Source organism: Acanthaster planci, linkage group LG10 (assembly GCF_054643075.1).
Source record: "Acanthaster planci isolate LZ-2023a linkage group LG10, COTS_SCS, whole genome shotgun sequence".
In the NCBI taxonomy this organism is placed as follows: domain Eukaryota; kingdom Metazoa; phylum Echinodermata; class Asteroidea; order Valvatida; family Acanthasteridae; genus Acanthaster; species Acanthaster planci.
The window spans coordinates 16072040-16090859 of NC_141786.1; the positions used below are offsets into that span (position 1 = coordinate 16072040).

General features: G+C 43.7%; 2 protein-coding genes across 12 annotated transcripts in view; one reads left to right on the plus strand and one right to left on the minus strand.

Moving 5' to 3' along the window:
* The window catches only part of LOC110988356 (orexin/Hypocretin receptor type 1-like), a 78300-nt gene that overhangs the window by 20117 nt on the left and 39363 nt on the right, over window positions 1-18820 (minus strand). The window contains exons 2-4 of the mRNA XM_022251770.2: window positions 11532-11768; window positions 6232-6423; window positions 5067-5176 (exon numbers count right to left, since the gene is read on the minus strand). Of these exons, the coding sequence (XP_022107462.1) occupies window positions 5067-5176; window positions 6232-6423; window positions 11532-11768 (539 nt within the window). The remainder of the gene's footprint in view (window positions 1-5066; window positions 5177-6231; window positions 6424-11531; window positions 11769-18820) is intronic.
* The window catches only part of LOC110988357 (uncharacterized), a 148344-nt gene that overhangs the window by 14682 nt on the left and 114842 nt on the right, over window positions 1-18820 (plus strand). The gene's annotated exons all lie outside the window — the stretch shown is intronic.

Below are 18820 nucleotides of genomic sequence, written 5' to 3' on the forward strand. Positions count from 1 at the left end.
GTTGCTTGATGGCTCATTGCTACGCCTGAAAAACAATAAATTGTCAAAGAAATGGAAATCTACGCCAGCAAAATATAAAATCCCATTAGTTTGTGTACAAACAATGCAATATTGAGGTTCAGTGCCCGTGACAGTGTCACAGTTTTACTCATTAATATGCAAATTGCAATTGGCATTAAAAAACAGTTCTAAAGTATATATCGATATTGAAATTGCTGAAAAAAGTTGAAAAGAAGGTTAATTGAAACACAAACGTGAAATTTATAACAGAAAGGGTTGTCGTAAAATAATTCCTATACATGTATTGTGTGGTCGTTTCAAACATCAGCGCAGTATTAACAAGATTAAATTGCTGTCAATTGACATCGCGCAGCAATGTTTTAGGCTTGAAGAGGACACTTTCCAACATCTCAGTTCCACCCTGTCTCTCCTTTTCCAACTTCTCAGTGTGCATCTTGACTTTAATCCGCACTTTGTCATACGTTCCTCATTCTTTAAGTGCACCATACTAAGATGCACAAACAGCGTTTGTTGCAATAACAACTTCAACGTAAGTCCCGCTCGTAAAAAGTGTCTTAACTGTCGAGTCCAGTTCGATGCAGATGTAAACAAGTGAGTGGGCAGATACGTGTTTTCCTAAAAATGCTTGGAGAAGACGTTCCCTCTAGTATATCTTCTTTGTGATGGAAACCAGAAATAGACATGGAATACAAGGGCATCCGAATCGCACATCATTTTGCATTAGCTCTTATAGTTTTCCTGCATAAAGCTGTCTGAAATGAACACTTGAAGTTTGTTTTCGGTTGGTGGTCTAGACTGATGGGTTTGATACCTGAAGACCACCTCAGCACTCGTGCTCCTCACGCATGTCCGTTTAATTTCCTTGTAGCACAGATCATCCTATGTAGGTAGTTGACACCCAAACTCGTCCGGAAGTGGTGCGTTTACGATAAAATCCAAACAGGACGGTATTTCCGAACCAGCATAACTGGCTACAATGTGCCCGCATAGTCTCGTTGTGTGACCTAGGTACAATAACTTTAAAGACATTTAACTTCGATACAATAAATGTATAGACATTTGACCCCTGTGCAATAAAGTTGTAGACTTGGAACTGGAGTTAATTGCACTGGTTAAAAACAGACTTTGGCAGTAACTCTAGGAATCAGGTTCTGGTGACGTTCAAGAGAAATGATATTGTACTTGTCACAGGAAAGTATTTAGATTTTTTTGAGGAATCTTCAGACGTCCTGCAATACACGGATATACTACGGATATACGAAACTCAACAAAAACAGTCGTCAGATAATACGCATGTCAAGACCTGTTGCAAACAGTAAAACATTTGAGATTCCATTCGTAACAAAATTAAAATTTAAAAAAGTGTCATGGGATGTATTAAGTTCAGAATTAAATCTACCTTGAACTTGGCCTCTGCGAAACCGAATTTCGGTTTTAATTTTAACTGCGTGGCAAAGATCTACGATACTTAGTACGAAAAAGGCTACGTCCCGACGTGACGATACAAGTAAAAAAAAAGTACCTTTTCTCGTTGTGGCCTATTGATAATAATACCCGTGGAACTGCACTGTGAAACCGTGGTTGTAATTTAACACAGAGTTTTTTATCAGAGGAGTGCACGAAACTGAGTGTAGTCCTCTGATGACACCAAAGGTGTTAAATGTACACCAATTAAACACCACAGTTTTTGCAGTGTGCGGTCATATCGCCTGAGCAAAGGCAGGAGACACGGCGGTCACCATCGTGAGAAGTTCCTTGTGTCGGGTGAATTCTCTTCCCTGCAATTATTCGTCGTGAGAAACCGAGGAGTTGTTTTGAAAAACGAAGTTGCAGTTCTCAGAAGAAACAATCGACACATTTCCATTGATTGTCCGGGTTACTTTGTGAGCCTTAAGAACCACAGCGTCAGTTGAGACCTCTAAGCATTTTGTATATGTCAATGTTGGCGATTCACGCCACTTTTATCGCCCGGAGAGGTCTATTCCGGCGCACGGCTCGACGTCATTGTATGGGCGACAATTTGCAATCTGTACTGCGCTTTGAATATTGCAGATATCCAGCGAGAACGATCGATGCGATTGGACGAAGTTAAATTTTGAATGACGTGGAAATATCATGTGACAGGAAGAAGATTGGGTTTGCGTCTTGAATGCACGGAAGAGGCACAATGAAGAAAGTCATGCTGATTTCGATCTTTACCCATAATGCAGATCGTGCTTCCGTTGATAGGAGCCCTCGATAGACGGTCGAGCGGTAGTGTGAATCACTCGTTTTCCCAGAGGAAACGCCAAAATGTCACAAAAACAGATGTGTCTGTTAAATTGTAATTGAAAACGTCAACGTCTGTACAAGGCTGAAGAGTATGGGTGGTGTGTAGATAGTGCAAAGTTTCATCTTAGAAAGCAGCGAAAAAGCAACATAATTATTTCGAGACTTGCATCTGCAATGGGATTCTTTGGTCCGCGGATCAAGGCCCCTTTAGGCGACATTGGTAAGCGACAGGCCCGGAGTCAAAGAATCCCAAACCGCGTAACTCGATCACAGTGACTTTGGCAGAGCGGCTACGGGGACAGCACGTGCATATGCCCCGCCGTCTATTGGTTCACCTGGTTCTAGTCCCTGAAATATGTTGTCTTTTCCTTCCTTGCTGGCGTGTGTGCGTCTTTCTAGATCTCTCTCTCTATTCATTCTGCGGAGTAGTTTCTTGCGGTGCAATTATTATTCAGGGAAGCAAGTGTGAGGAAGCGCCTTGGAAGGACTGCCTATCTAAAAGGGGAAAATCTGAATGGTGCCTGAGTGGGGATTGTAAGTAAAGTGCCCCCGATGTTTACTCGTCTAGGAGGCTGCTGAGGGCATATCCTGTCGCGTTTTGGTAATTCAGAAAAATTTGTGATCTACAGTGTGAAGACGCCTGCGTGAAATAGCGCTCGCATCTCCCCGTAGGCAGGGGCTGCAGATACTTGACCCCGCGCACTGGCTGTCACAGTTAACCCCGACCGTGAAACATCAGACTGTATTCGATAATTAGAGGAATCGAGGTCAATTATGTTTACCCCAGACACCTTATCAGTTAGCAGCTTCACCGGTGACGAGACGAGAAGGGATGGAAGAGACATAAAACAAAACACACACTGAAGACGTAGAGGGTTCACCATTTTTGTATAGGATTAACTTGTTGATCGAAATGGGGATCAGCTGACTTACAATATCGGGAGTGCGATTCCTGAGTGTTGTAGAGCCGCATACAAATCATATTTAACAGTTGTTGACTGCTGCCGTGAGTGGGACGCAGCGTGTCTAAAATTGGCAACAGTGTCGACCTCACGATAGGTGTCGTACCGACTGTGTGTGATTTACCATCGGTCATTTTTGTTTGTCCTGTCTCGGTTTACTTTCGGCTGACGCAGAGGTGAAAATAGCGTGGGCACCAGAGACCTACATGGAATTTTTCCCCCATGTGTAAATGGCTGACGTCATTACGTAGAAGGGAACGCATAGAAGCGGATAGGGGTGTTTATGTAACGCGTTTCGTACTTGAGGCGCTAGAGCTTGACACGTGACAGGGGACCGTTCAGGACCAATGAAATCACAGCATTTAAGACACGCTAAATATTACTGTCGAAAATATTTATATTTTAAGGACAAGTTTTTTGCAGGGCTGTGCCGAATATCCGAATATTCGATCGATTATCAAATATTCGAATATTATTTAAAATTGTGTTGTTTTCATTGAGAAAAATCGCACTACGGATGCTTGTTTAAAGCAGATTCAAATGAAAAGCGACAGCAATTTAAAAAGTAAATTATTCTTTTAAAAAATTAGAATGAAGTTTCAATAGGGCAAGAAGTACTGTTCGTCTGTTAAATCTGGCTAAATCGTGGCAGGAGATACTCCTAGAAGTGGGAATCAATTTTAATGATTATAATGTACAATTGTGTGCCTTATTGCAACTGATTTTGTATATGGTTTGTTCATCAACAATCTGCCGGTCGGTATGACCGAATAATCGGATATTCGATCGAATTGAAGGGCGAATAGTAAATTATTCGAATTGACTAAGCCCTAGTATTTTGTGAACACACTTGCAAAAGCCATGCAGTGAAATTCTTTCTTTTGCTTTTGCATTTGGCCTAGTTATTATCAATTTAGACTTGACTTTGATATACAGAACGCTATCCTATTTGTCATTCCTCTTCGCGCGGAACGTTCCTGGATATAAAATGGTTTAGCGTGTGTTCCATGCACTCGCTCTCCACCGTGCTGAGGTGGCGTACACGTTGTTTCCATCAGTGCTTCGTCTCTTGTCGCTTCTTATTTCAATCTTCAGTTGCGTGAGCTTCGAAACTGGTTCATTGAGGTTTGCTCTTTACTCACAGCGGACTGCTCCACGCAGCCATTCTACATTTTGTGCCTTCTTTCAAAGGAATAATTCGTCTATAAGCTCAACAGACTCCGAACAGCCTTTCATTCGTTATTTACTTTTGATGAGCCTCGGAAGCTGCAGGCGATTTTCGTGATTTCTACTCGGCAGACGCGAGTTGGTGATCGAGTTGGTAGTATATACAGTAAAACTATCATTCACTGAAGCCATAGGCCTATGTGGAAGTCTTTTTCGATTTTTTGAATCCACAACAAATCGTGAATACAAGACAACGATGTTCAGATGCCATGCCATTTATAGAGAAAACCAAAATCGCAGGTGTCTGCAACAAAAATCCTGAGTTAGTCGCTGCGCGCGGTAACGAACTGGTGACGTCTTAGTAACTTCGGGGCCACGAAGGTCAGCAGGTATATCCCGTTCGTAAGTGACTTCGACACAAAGGCGGACGCGTCACGTTTTGCAGGTTCCCATTAGACGATCGCTGAAGTTGCGCGTTCACTTCCGGTTCCACTGTTCCATGTAAACGGCAATCAATGCATGTAATCCTATGTGCGTGGTTTAAACTGAAGTGACGTCACACTTAAAAACCCGGTAATTTCTGTGCCACGGTTTTGCATAAATTGTTGCAGGACAGTAAATACACAAGGGGTATTTGCAACTTACCTTATCACATTCAGGACATGGGTTGGTAGGTTGCAGACAGCGAACATGACCACTACGACGATCAGCATACGGGCCACTTTGCGTCGTGACTCCAGCTGTGTTTCCGTTGACTGAAGATAACAAGTATATAGATTAAGAGTAACTCAGCAGGGTATTCAAAATGTGCTGGTGTTAACACTGCTTAGTCGACACACTGTCGAATAGGATATGTCAACTCAACTCAAAAGATTTAAGCAATGGGATCGCACAAAATCAGGGCCTGGTGAATGTTCGACTTTCTTGTGTTAATCTTTCAACGGCACTTTGCCGAATTGGATTACTTGACACACTGCCAAACTTGACGAAGCAACGGAATAGTCGAAATCCAGGAACAAGTTGTAGTTTGAGTTTCCTTTTCTTAAAAATCTTTTAACGATTCTTTGTCGACTTTGACCACTCGTTTCCCTAGCAAGGTTGAAGAATCTTTGTTGTAAAAGAGTTTACGTCGGGTTTCCCGGCACGGTGCTTGGTCCCTGCAGACCCAGCATGGTTCCAGCAAATTTCGAAGGGTCGTGGTTCTATTTATTCAGCTGAAGCTTAGTGTCTATGATTCTATTAAAACGGGCTATTTAACATCAGAGGGTTGTGCTGAATGGCTTTTTTGTTTTCAAATTGATTGTATATCAAGTCGACAGCAAGTTAGGATTCAGATGTGATATTGTCAGGTTTCTACAGTTAGGGTGGTTGAACCCTGAAAAACAACGTTTGGTAAAAGAATAACTCCATTTAATCCACACCTGCTTCCTGTATGGATGGGGAAACAAGTCTGAGTACCAGACTTTGTTCAATGTGTGGTGAGCATAGAAAATGTACGTGACTTTTAGTAGAACTGGATATGGTTTATAGTTGATATAGTTATCTGCTTACTATACACGTTAGCTGACCTGGTCAGCCTGCTCGTAGGACATGGATTTTTTCTGAAGGCCCATTATACATGGCTGCTGAGTGGTTAAAATACAGAGGTCAAAAGGAAGGGTTGTGCACACTGAATTGCCTTAAGTAAAGTATCATAGAGGCCTGTATGGCATTCAATGATATTATTTCATGGACTTAGTAAAGTTCGTTTTGAGTGTTGAAATGGGACCGTGTCTAGTATTTGAACTTAATACTCCACACATTATTCTACCTTGTTCATGGTGACTTGCTTGCTGTGTCCGGCTGACCCAGGTCTCTGGGCCTCATCCGTCGGGATGCCGGACCATAACCGCAGGCACACCAAGGCGTAGGCCACCCCCATGAGCACCAGGGGCAAGATGTACGTCACAACCACCCTGGCGACGTGGTAGACCTTCTGAATGGTCGTCCCATTCCAGCCACTCTGCCGGAGAAGCGGGGAGTCATGTGAGCCCACAGTGTCGCATAACATAATGGTTTATGGTTCGTGAGGATAGGGCCTATTGAAACCTGCTGGATGGCTTCGACGCTTGTCATGGTGAAGGTGGCACGTCAGAGAGAGAGGTTTGCTGTAGCACCATGCAGGGATGTCTTTTTGGAGTATGTGTGATTTGCACCTGCTCAAAAGAGAAACTCTTGTAGAGGGAGTTCTTTTCAGAGACCGCTTCAGAGCCACACCGTCTCAAAAGAGATACCCTTGCTCGGCGCTTTCCAGCCGGTATGTGTGCTCGTTGCTTTCGGTTAATGATGTGGTGGTTGTTATAGACTGTATTCATGTTTCGCCCATTTGAAATTGAAAGTGAGGTTAACTGTTCATTTTGGGAACCCTAAGAGTAAAACTAACAGCAGTAGAATAAACGTTCACAACAAATTCATACCAGATTACGTTGATCACTGTTCACATCGCATACCGGACCCAAACAGGTCCGCCAGCCCGCGTGGGCTGATGCATTCCGGCCCCGCGCTCGACGCTCGCGCGTCCCACGCACATTTAACCCATTTCTCCGCCTAATGAAAGCATTTGGCCTACTGTAATCGAACTGTTTTGCTACACAAATAGGAAAAACGCTGCATCAAACAAGGAATATGGAACACTGTGCAGACTCTTAAAAGCGGAAACGTGGATTTAACAAGTTGATATAGATAGGTCAGCTATGGTTAAAAGTTTGAATACATTTGGACTGAAAGTGTTTAATTTCACCTTTTAAAGACTGTGCCGAATCCTGGGGACGGTTCTCTTCCGATCAGCCAGCATTTCCACCTTATTTACATGATATTCCGGTTGATCAGTTTAAAATAGAAGAAGAAAATTTACCAGGAATAAAGACTTCAAACTACATTTAAACACCTCCAGTCGAAGTGTATATGCAAACTTTCGACCAGAACCGTATCTTTCTCTAACACGTGTATTAACTGAAACACACACCAAAATTCACTTTAGTTGGTGCATTCTTTGTATATTTGCCTTGAAATATTACACAATCTCTTGATCGTATTAGCTCGTGCACCAATTGATACCACAGATTTATGTTCGGGATTGGAAATCTTACGTGAGTTCTCAGTCGTTTCTGTTTTGGAATATTTGGTACAGGATATCTTTTCCCGCCTTGCAAATTATACCAAAATTTAAGTCCCTTTTGATGGATACAGATATGTATGTTTTTCGGAACACTTTGTTTTCACTTGCAACAAATGTGACAAAACGCACAGTAATCAATAAGAAATAACTACCACGCTTAACCACCAACATTGAAACAATGGTTATTTAAAATTCATCGAAGGTGTGTGAAACTGTGTCAACTTGTTAGGCAAAAATTGCTTTCGTGGTCCCGAACGGCCGATTGAATAAGGAAGGAAGCCTGCGTATGCCAAGAAGTGGGGCTAAATTGTAAAAAGAAAAAACGAAAAAGAACAAAGAAACAAAGGGAAACAAGAGAGAAAAAAATGACTATGCAAAATGTTTATCATTCTACTTATAGGGCCACGGGTACGATGCTAATGTATGCATTAAACATTATCGCCAGAAACATTCCCGCGAAGAATGACCAGTATCTCAGTGTAGGAATGTTAGGACACCTGGAGATTAACATATTTGGTGTCAGTATTTGCTCTGTTTTGGTGGGGTGTTGGGGGAAGAATCGATGTTTCATGTTGGAACGGCGCCCTTCAACAGAAGATGCACTCGTGTGCGCAAATCCAGCATCACACCGAATGTTTCAGTATAGAGGGTTTGCATGGCTGCCATCTTGCAGGGCAGTGGTTTTGTTCCATGGGGTATGCACATAGGAGGTTCCCTGTGGAACAAAAGCACTGCCCTGCAAGATGGCTGCCATGCAGCGCCTCCAGAGTCATTACTGGAGTTGTTACTTTCACTTCGTTAGATCTGTCACGGAAAGCAGTTATGCCAATCGTCGCGAACGTCCTCAGTATATCTATAGTCATGACGAGGCAAAGAAATGTTAAAAACTGTCCACACGAGTAGGTAACACCAATGATGTGAATTCGTAATGAGTCCATGACACTTGGATTACAACTTTGGGAGGGCGGTCGACTGGCATGTACACCCCTTTTATTTATTACTTCTTCCATTTAATTGATTCAAAATTATGAACACTTGTCTCTCGCTGTGGCCTAAAAGATCTTATGTCGTTAAATCTTAACCCCTGGTACCATTTACTGTCCCTGCAATCCAGACATTACAGTGTAGCATTACGATTGATTACTAAGGAATCCGTGCAATCATTATCATTTTAAAACTATACCTGTACCAAAGTATAGACGATATGGTTCATGACAAGTAAATAAATTAAAAGCATGGGATAAATAATTGTCGTGTGAAAAATACGATGACGATTTCCATCATCACCACAACTTCATTTGTTTTATTTGTAGGTTGGAGAAACCCAGTGGGAAAAACCTGAGGGGGTAAAAACCCATGGGAAAAAAGCCTTGCAAATAACAAGAATAAGTTGCTATGATGAAGTAATGTTTGCTTGTCGGACCGCAGATGGCTCATTCTTGCCACACCCCGATTTATATATCCGAGACTCATAGCTCAAGCACCTCTGCGACACGGAGTGATACATTCTACAATAAGAACTTAATTTCGTTCTAATTCGCTACCCGCTCAACCGAACGAAATAACATTTTTCCTTTAAATAAATTACAATGCAGGTGCATTTGGGCTTTTACCGCTAAGCGTTGCACTAACCACAGTAAAATCAAAACCCAAAACTGAAACTAAATTTTAAAAAGGTAGACTTAATTGAAACTGAATAATGTAGTTCATTTAAAAATCTCCGGCGGGTTTCTATTTATTTACCGTTCGACTCATTAGCCTATTTTTTCAGTTTTGTGTTATTCAGTTCGACTTTCCTGAAGCAGAAAACGTGACCTTAAAGAAGCCCGGGTACAGGGAACACGGACATTCAGCTGAAGCGAAGCCGATAATTCCTCCACTGATAACAAGCACATCAGGGCGAGAGTCCGTATATAGGATCTGGCGATTGCTCATCCCCTGCCACACGCACGCTGATGTCTCGTCACTAGGGCGGGAAATTTCGCCTCGTTGACTGATCAGCCCGTTGTATGCACTAAGATGGATGCAGTCATCACTTTGTTAATGGCCCCAACGTACCGCGCTGTTGGTCGCGAGTAACGTGTCAGTATTGCGCATTGTGATGGAAAGAAATATTGAACGAGATCTGGTCGCCCTAGCCTGATGGCTTTCGACGCGACTTTGAAGTACCGAACAGGCTTGTTATTGTGTTACGATGAATTACCGCGCGAGGTAATCTAATTTATCACAACCTGCTCCTTTTTCCTGTTTTTCTTTAGTCAGAGAGTCCCTTGTAATAGAGTGGTTTCCTTAAGAAAAAAAAGAGCGTTGTTTGGCGTTTCCGGGATGAAAGTCAGCTTTCATTACGGCAAAGAGCGAACGTTTCGCTTGTCACGTGCTCGATTTGTGCGATGTTTTCTGAGAGCAGAATTGCAAGCATCAACCTTTGTATGGCTGCGCGGCGGTGGTCAGATTCTGACAAATGGTGCTCACCTATTCTTGACGTCACAGTCGAAGTATGTGCCTTGTGGTGGTTGGCAAACTATGGCGAGCCGTCAGTGCAAAACTAAATTAGCTGTTACAACATTTCGTGCAGCAGTTAAAGGGTAACTGAAAATAAAAGCATTTATTTCACGTGAAGCACGTCAAAATAACAATGAATATGTGACCATTTCAAAAGCGCCATAAATTTAATGTTTTCCCCGTTAGTTGTGACCCCAAGATGAATAAAAAAAACCCTGCGTTTCCGCACCCACAAAAATCCCCTTTGGACGTTCGCGCTCCAAGGCTGATTGGATGACGTCATCGGCAGAATAGTTACATGCACAGCTGGTGTACATGTACACAGCGCACAGTACATGTACATGGCAGTATCGCACGCTTGCAATAGACCACTTTGCGTTTGATGAAGCATGGCCCACAGGCAAACAGATTTCGCGCTATGTGATTGGTCAACGTGTTGTAAACTCTTGGAGGCGCCCCACCGCGCTGTTGGTCGCGAGTAACGTGTCCGGATTGCGCATGGTGATGGAAAGAAATATTGAACAAGATCTGGTCGCCCTAGCCTGATGACTTTCGACGCGACTTTGAAGTACTGAACAGGCTTGTTATTGTGTTATGATGAATTACCGCGCGAGGTAATCTAATTTATCACAACCTACTCTTTTTCCTGTTTTTCTTTAGTCAGAGAGTCCGTTGTAATAAAGTGGTTTCCTTCAGAAAAAAGAGCGTTGTTTGTCGTTTCCAGGATTAAAGTCAGCTTTCATTATGGCAAAGACCGAACGTCTTGTTTGTCATGTGTTCGATTTGCGCGATGTTTTCTGAGCGCAGAATTGCAAGCATCAACCTTTGTATGGCTGCGCGGCGGTGGTCAGATTCTGACAAAATTATGGTGCTCACATATTCTTGACGTCCCAGTCGAAGTATGTGCCGCCTATTGGTTGGCAAACTATGGCAAGCCGTCAGTGCAAAACTAAATTTGCTGTTACAACATTTCGTGCAGCAGTTAAAAGGAAACTGAAAATGAAAGCATATATATCACGTGAAGCACTTCAAAATAATAATGAATATGTGACCATTTTAAAAAGTCATAATTTGAATGTTTTCCCCGTTAGTTGTGACCCCAAGATGAATAAAAACCCTGCGTTTCCCCACTCACAAAAACCACATTTGGCCGTTGGCGCTCCAAGGCTGATTGGATGACGTCATCGGCAGAACAGTTACATGCATTGCTGGTGTACATGTGCACAGCGCACAGTACATGTACATGGCAGTATCGCACGCCTGCAATAGACCACGTTGCGTTTGATGTAGCTCGACCCACAGGCAAACAGATTTCGCGCTATGTGATTAGTCAACGTGTTGCAAACTCTTGGAGGCGCACTATTGTGAATCGCCCGTATTGGCGGGCTGAATTGAAACAAGACCTTAGAAAACCCAATCGTGCACTGCGCCATGCTGTGTTCGCGTCTTACCTCCATACATGCCGTCATCCACACGGGATTGCCGTACTGCTCGGCGATGGAGTTGGGCTGGAGGCGGACGAACACGGCTTGTGGGACCATGATGGTAAACGACAGGAGCCAGATGCAGACGACGATGAACAGAGTACGCGACGCCCGAATGTGGAACTTCAGCGGCCTGCAGATAGCCAGGTACCTGTCAACGGCTATGGCGACCAGCGTGTACACAGATACACTCACGGTCACCTCCTGGAACAGAAACAGAATAACAGAAACATAGTGTACGTGTACGTGGCGAGAAACATGACGTGTATTAATGGCCTTCAGCTTGACATAGCAACGGAGGCTCCTTTGGTAGTACCTGCGCATCACTGGTTCACGAACGACGGTGAAACGCAAACGTTGCAGTAGCATCGCTAACAACAATATAAAAATGCCCTACCAACGCGGCTCATTTCAACCGATGAGGGGGTGCTTTTACTCGGGGTGAATTACAGTCTGTTGTGCAGTGGCGAGGAAAAGTTACTGAAGTTTCAAACATGTTGGAAATACAAAACCAAAAAGTGACAGTTAACGGCGAAAAAAAAATGACACTAACTTCACACCGGGAGACGAAACCCTGGAAACACAACTGGAAATGACTTGAATCTCAAGCGTGATATCTAAAGCTCAGGCTAATCATGAAATAATATTAAATGAAACCAAATTGCAATACGGGCATTTCACAATGGTGCGCCTCCAAGAGTTTGCAACGCACTGGCCAATCGTGATGCACGAAATCCGTCGACCGAAAGCGCGTTTGGAAAGGGTCGACAAACTTCGCGCATTGTGATTGGCCAACGCCTTGCAAACTTTTGAAGGCGCACTATTGTGAATCGTCCGTATTAGGTCTTAATCATAGTATTAAGATCTTGATGAGCTCGCGTTAAAACTAATACCCCTATAAGTCGGGCAGAACCAGTAAAGGACCGAATACCGATAAATACGTGTATAAAATTTATATTAGCCTAACAAAATGACTGTTCTTGTTTCTGGATGGAAACGAGGATAGAAGTAAGCAGTGTTCTTTCCGTACAAACGAACAGGAAGAACACCATTACAAGAAGAAGAACGCACGTATAAATATGTAGATATTTCTGTATCTATTCTGCATCTAAGACAATATCCGATAAGAGCTTTGAGGGCTGTGGCTTTGTGCCTATGTATTTTTAACTGGCAAATACCAAGACCTAGCTCTGAACGCAATCCAGCCTTGAAGTTAGCGTGCGGTTCTCGGTGGTATCTCATCCTTAACGGTAATGAAACCCAATCTTGCTGTCACTTTGTAAACATGTTTAAATGCTAAACATTTGGTGTCCTTTTCCTTAACTTTAGTGTCCAGTGGCTAGACACAAATCATCAAAACTCTAAAACTTTTTACTATTTAAACATAAACGTGTTTATTTGGTAAACACAGTTTTGGCAGTGTAGACCCCATGAAGACCCCCAGGTTAGCGGCTGAAGTCGTTCCTTAAAGACTTACGCTGCTTCAAGCCGCAGTCACTAAATTCGGACACGGCATGGCCAGCAGAGGTTAGAAAGTAGATGCGGATGTATTGAGAGCACTGTTCAAAAGCCATGAGCCTTTTAAGTTGAACGATCCGTTTTGTTAAGCACGCCCAAGTGGAAGGATGCCGTATCTAGATTCGCCCAGTCGCCTAAAGGACCTTTTCCTGCCGGCCAACCGGAGATGCTCCGTCATCATTAATCCCCTCTTCCCTCTCCCTCTTCTTTTTAATCTCCTTCTCCAGGTCTCAACCCCCCCTCCGTCCTTAAGGCGGCCGCCGCGCGCCTCCCTCAGAAATCTGGGCCAATTTGCACTGGCAGACAACACCACCCGCTGGGCTTCCGGCTCTGCAGCGCGGAAACCTGTTCTCGAGATAGCCACGGATAGAGCGAGCGCAGCGCGTCAAAAACTGGGCCGCATCCAGAACTGCGGGCGTTGCTTTATTTTTGGCAACATCATCTGGAGATTATTCTCAGCAGTGTGGCTTTCTTTTCCATGATTTGTTGCGATCGTGTCCGGAAAGTGAGATTTTTGGAAAACAAGTTTTCTCAATAAAGAATTTTTTTTTATCTGCACGCACTAAAATGGATACAACGGTGCAGTATGGGCAAAAGAAAAAAAAATGATGAAACTTGAACGATATGATAACGTGGATGCCTTTTTGTTAAGCTGGAAAAAACAACAAATTTTATAAAATCCCACAGCTTGCACGTCCGAAGCTTGTTGTCAAGGTTTTTGCGGCAGAGATCTAATTGGTTACTCGAGCATTGAAAATCCGATTTTTACATAAAACCTACTCAGCTGTAATTCTGCTCTATGTAAAGGGTTTTTATGGCTGCAATCTTGGAGGTCAGCGCTATTGGTCCACAGGGTATGCACAAAGGAGGTTTATCTGTCGAACAAAAGAACTGCCCTGCGAGCTGGCTGTCATGCTAAGCCCCTGTTAAAATACAGAGATTGGTTTCCCGTATGGCTTGCTGTGCTGTAGCTGGACACATGGGTTGCACTTATCGACCGTCTGTGCGCCCTGGTGCATGCTGTGTCCAAAGCCGTTGTGTAACAGATGTATCGATATTGTACAATACAATAGTTTTCTCTCCACTTTTACAGGAGTGCCGGTGTCACGTGGCTGAGACCTGCGACTTTGCGAACAGTTCTGTGATCGTTTGTTGAAACGCACAGGCAATATGCTGATCAAATACCTGTCAAGTTCTGCCGTCGTACCATTCAGATATCCTTCTTCACTGCCGCACTGCGGTTCCTAAGCCCGTGCGTTATGAAAAAAAACGCGCTAGACTGCTGTCGAAACTTTGGTTGAGCCATCATAACGTCGAACGAGAAAACGCATTAAAAAGAAACTTTACGGGCTCACTTGATCAGCCTGTTTTAAGCTCAATGACTCTTGCGTGAAATGACACTTTTTGAGAGCGCGTCACTCTAGCCTTCAAATGCCTCAAAACTAGTAGAAAAATAAAACGAAATGGAGGACATTTAGTGCAAAGATGGACACGATATATCCTTGAACGCTTCCAAACTCCTAGGCTGACCACAGATTCCAAAAGGAATTGTTGAAGAAAATAAAGCGACTCGGGCGGAGACTAGCTTAACTGCCTCATCCGCCGCTCTCTCAGCGAGGTGGTGTGTTTCGAGCGCTGGGCAAACAGTCGTCTGTGGAATGTATTTCATGTACTCCAAGATGCCCCGCCCGCGGAAAGTGCAGCAACGGGGGGCCTCCAGGATTGCGACCACTTGAACTGGATATCTTCCCCGCCGACGTGATATTAACCCACGACACAAGTATGCCGCGCACAGCACCGACTCTCCAGCCCTCGAGCACGAGGCAAGACCGAAAACTAGGTCTCGAATTAGTGAACGGCCCCGTGTGGCTGTTTTTCTTCCTTTTTTCGCATGCGCTGTAATCATAAAGCATATTAGATTGTCACGACTCCAGTTCGTGGCCAAACGACATTCAAAACCAATTTTGGTGAAAGTCCTTAAGGGATATAGCCTCCTCCCCAAATGTATAAAGATGTTTTAACTGATTTGCCTTTGTGTGTTTCTTTTGTTTGGCAATTCGCGTTCCACTTAATAATAAAAATATTTAGTCAAAGCTACATATCAATAGTATAGGATAATTTGCAATAATCACAAAGAACAAAGGCTTCCATTTTAGCTCTTTTTTATTTGACACCCATTTTGTTTTATTCGTATCGAGAAACGTCAGTGGCCGTACTGTGGTACTGCATAGTCTCAATATTTCGAACAGAAGTTGACGAAGGATACTGCTCTGCAGCAAGTAGCGCGAGATGCCCATGCGCGGACCCGTCGTTTTGAGTGAACAGTGACAGTGACAATTCGTCCCCGAACGGTCCAGATGAAATGGCGCAGATGTTCTGAAGTGTCCCCATATTGCCAGCCGTTCCTGTGGGCGGCCAAAGTTCGCAGACATATCAACCCTGGGTGGTGTTAGGTTTCGCCTCAACATGTTCATTCTACGCATCACTTTTACAGAGGCGCATGTTTTCTTATAGTATTAGTGTGGCTATTAATCATTAGGTGTTTTGATCGCTGGCTGAAATTTTGTTAGTACTCTGCAAGTTATTCTTCGAGTTTCAAGCTGATTGCAACCAAAGTTTTTGACGGGATAAAAATACGACTGTGACGTAGGTTGGGAGACGTATACAGATTTAGGAAGAAAGAATAAGATCTGTCGCTGGATTAGGAGATTGGGGGAAAATTTACTAAATCCACTTAAAAGAGGACAGATTTTTTATCAGAGGAAAACCTAGTAGTGTAGACATTCCAACTGAAACCAATCGGGATATGCAACTCACGTTCTTTTCAGTTGAATTAGTTAACCCCGTATCGGAAGCAGACGCGTGCCGTGGAAAACGTACACGCGGTGACTCTACCCCACAGGTCAACCCGTATTTGCAAATTTGATAAAAGGTTCCTTTTACGATTGAAAGTATTACGGTTTTTGTTTTTTTCCTTTTGGAGTAGCGTGGTGCAGTCCAGCGAGGTATCTTCCTTTTTGGGTCATATTTGACCCCGTGGGTCATATCTGACCCCGAAAGGGGTCAAATATGACCCAAAAGGGGGTCATATTTTGACCCGGAGAAGGGTCAGGCCCCATTGGACCCAGACTCCCTGGCCAGAAGGTTCCTAGTGCTCTAGAGTGTACCCTTTTTGCTTAAACGATTGAATGTGTGTGTGTGTGGTTAACTAGGCTGTTTCTTCGTGTTGGGCATCTTGAATTGAGAGTAAGGTAAAACTTTCCAGGTGGGAACCTGACAGCGACGAAATGAAAGTTCACAGAATCTCATAGCAAATTATGCTTAGAATAATTTCAAAGTTGCGAATAAATACCGGCATATCCAAACGTACCAAGCCACATATAAAACAAACTGAAAGTGAGGCTAGAATTCAACATAGTCTGCCACCCCCCCCCCATTTGACAGATGACATTGGATATGATAGGTTTAGGGAACCAAATAAACAGTGGTTTCCTCTTATAGTTATCATTTTGTGTATTCATTTAAATGCAGCATCGGGTTCATCAAATTATTCAGTGAAAACAAGAAGTAAGAAACGCTCCAACATTATTGCATTTCAGTGTCTCCTCACGGTTCGTGCGTCGAAAGTAGTTTTTGTGTACTCTGACTCAGTTTATTGGCATTAAAGCAATAAATAGTCATTTGGAGCCCATGGTCGTACGTTAGAGAATATGAATTTCCCTGTTGGGGGCAGAATGTGATAAAAGTGGCTTTGCTACGTGCTCAAATTGAAACTGATGAACCACGTTCGGTCGAGCAGCACAGCGGTAATGAAGAAATAAGGCCCCCAGACGTACATGGCGCATGGGCATAAATCAATAATTTTTTTTAAAGCCAAGAAATGGAATCTGTTGCCATTCGAGCGTCTGCCGTCTTGATTAAACCGGCACGAAGCCCGTCGCTGTTTTAATAGTAACAAATAAAGCCTGAAATGGATGGGAAGGCCGAGACGGGGGTAACATTTGCTGCAGCTAAAAGGATGTGACACGATCATGCGGAGCGGAACGCTATCCCTAGACACGTAATACTTGAGACATCCTCTGCTCGGTGAATCTGGGGTGGGTCCTTCTGTTCCACCGGATGTGCCCCCGTTCATCCGCGCTCAAGGAGGGAGGAAGGAGCATGGTGTGGGGAACAGAGGATAAATCCTCGGCTTTAAGGGTGGCACGGGACAGGTGTGTTTTTCACCGGTGCCCAACTCCCAAACAAATTCCTGGAGGCAGACACGCGGGGAATAGTCTAAGGCGGTCTGTTTAATAAAACGCAGCCCACGCTGAATTTATGAGGCTATAAAATAGAGTTAACTTTACCCAATGAACTGAGAAGAGAAATAGTTTGTTCTGGCGACTAGAATTTGAGGCCATTACTGCGGTGAAACCACATTAGCGCTTGTGTGCAGGTAGAATTCGCAAGTTGGGAACCTCTTCGAGGTTTAGTTTATAGTTAAAGAGTTTTACAAACATAAAGTACACGTAAATAAAGTACCGTAAATAAAGTGCACGTTTTGGTAGCCGGAAAAAGGGCGGAGTCGCAAGTTGCAGTACGTCAGTTACTTCCAGTCCGAGTAGGTCTATTTGTAAACTGTTGACCACGACTTTATACATTCAAGGTACGGTTGTGGGCCCTGAAACGATTCTTGCACAGTAAAAATTAATAGAGACCTGTGAGCAAAGTGGACTCATATTTTGTATTGTGTAGGGAGCAACATATCGAAGTGAGTTCACTCTGAAAACACCAGGGTCGGACTGACCCGTATCCGGAATCTGGGTCCCATCTGGGTCAAATATACCCCAAAACATGTCATAATTTGACTCGGAAAGGAGTCAGGCCCCATGGGTCATATTGGGTCAGGCTCCAGATTCCGGGTCAGTCTGACCCTGGTGGTTTTAGAGCGTTCATTCAAGAGTCCAGTCTTACCTTTGTAGTTTATGGCATTTCAGTTTAACCTCCCATGGTCCACTAAAATTATTCCATTTCACTCAGTAGGGTTACTAAGTGTAATGAAATGTACATACGACCCATTGTGTGAGATTCGACCACGTGGTATTCCCTCGGAGAAACTAAATGGACTCCGTATAGATTGATTCGCGGACGCCATTACCTGTGGTATCCCCGTCATTCAGGCGCGCCTTTCGAAATTGTACAGGAGCGTGACTTTGGTCAGCAGTGCGCTGCCATTGGCTGATGCAGCATTCTAATGCGCATCTTATCTGCACACGCGCAGTAATATGGCTCCTGAATTCTTGTCACCGAATTGGTCTACATTGCTACCGGTGCGAATCCGTGGGCTTACACCATGCTGGTATGCTGTAATAAAGGAACTAGCGCGGTTGTTCCATATTCAAGCCGATTTGATGATTCCTGCCCTTTGTGACCAAACAAAATTAATGTGTTAAACAGTGAACGAGTACAGCGTTACAACAGATGCACGTGTGGGATTTTATCGATTGAGATCACGTCCGTCGCTTTTTTTTTCCTTTCAAAACTCACCATCTGATAAAGGCAGAAGACGCCAAACCATTACATAGCAACGTGGCCAGCAAAGGTTGGCGCCAAATCTTGCTTTACAATGAGCATTGAAATTCTCTGGCGAAAGTGTGAGGATATGGTAGCAAGAGAACAAACAAATCGCAAACTTCAATATGGGCGATTCACAACAGTGCGCCTCCAAGAGTTTGCAACGCACAGACCAATCACAA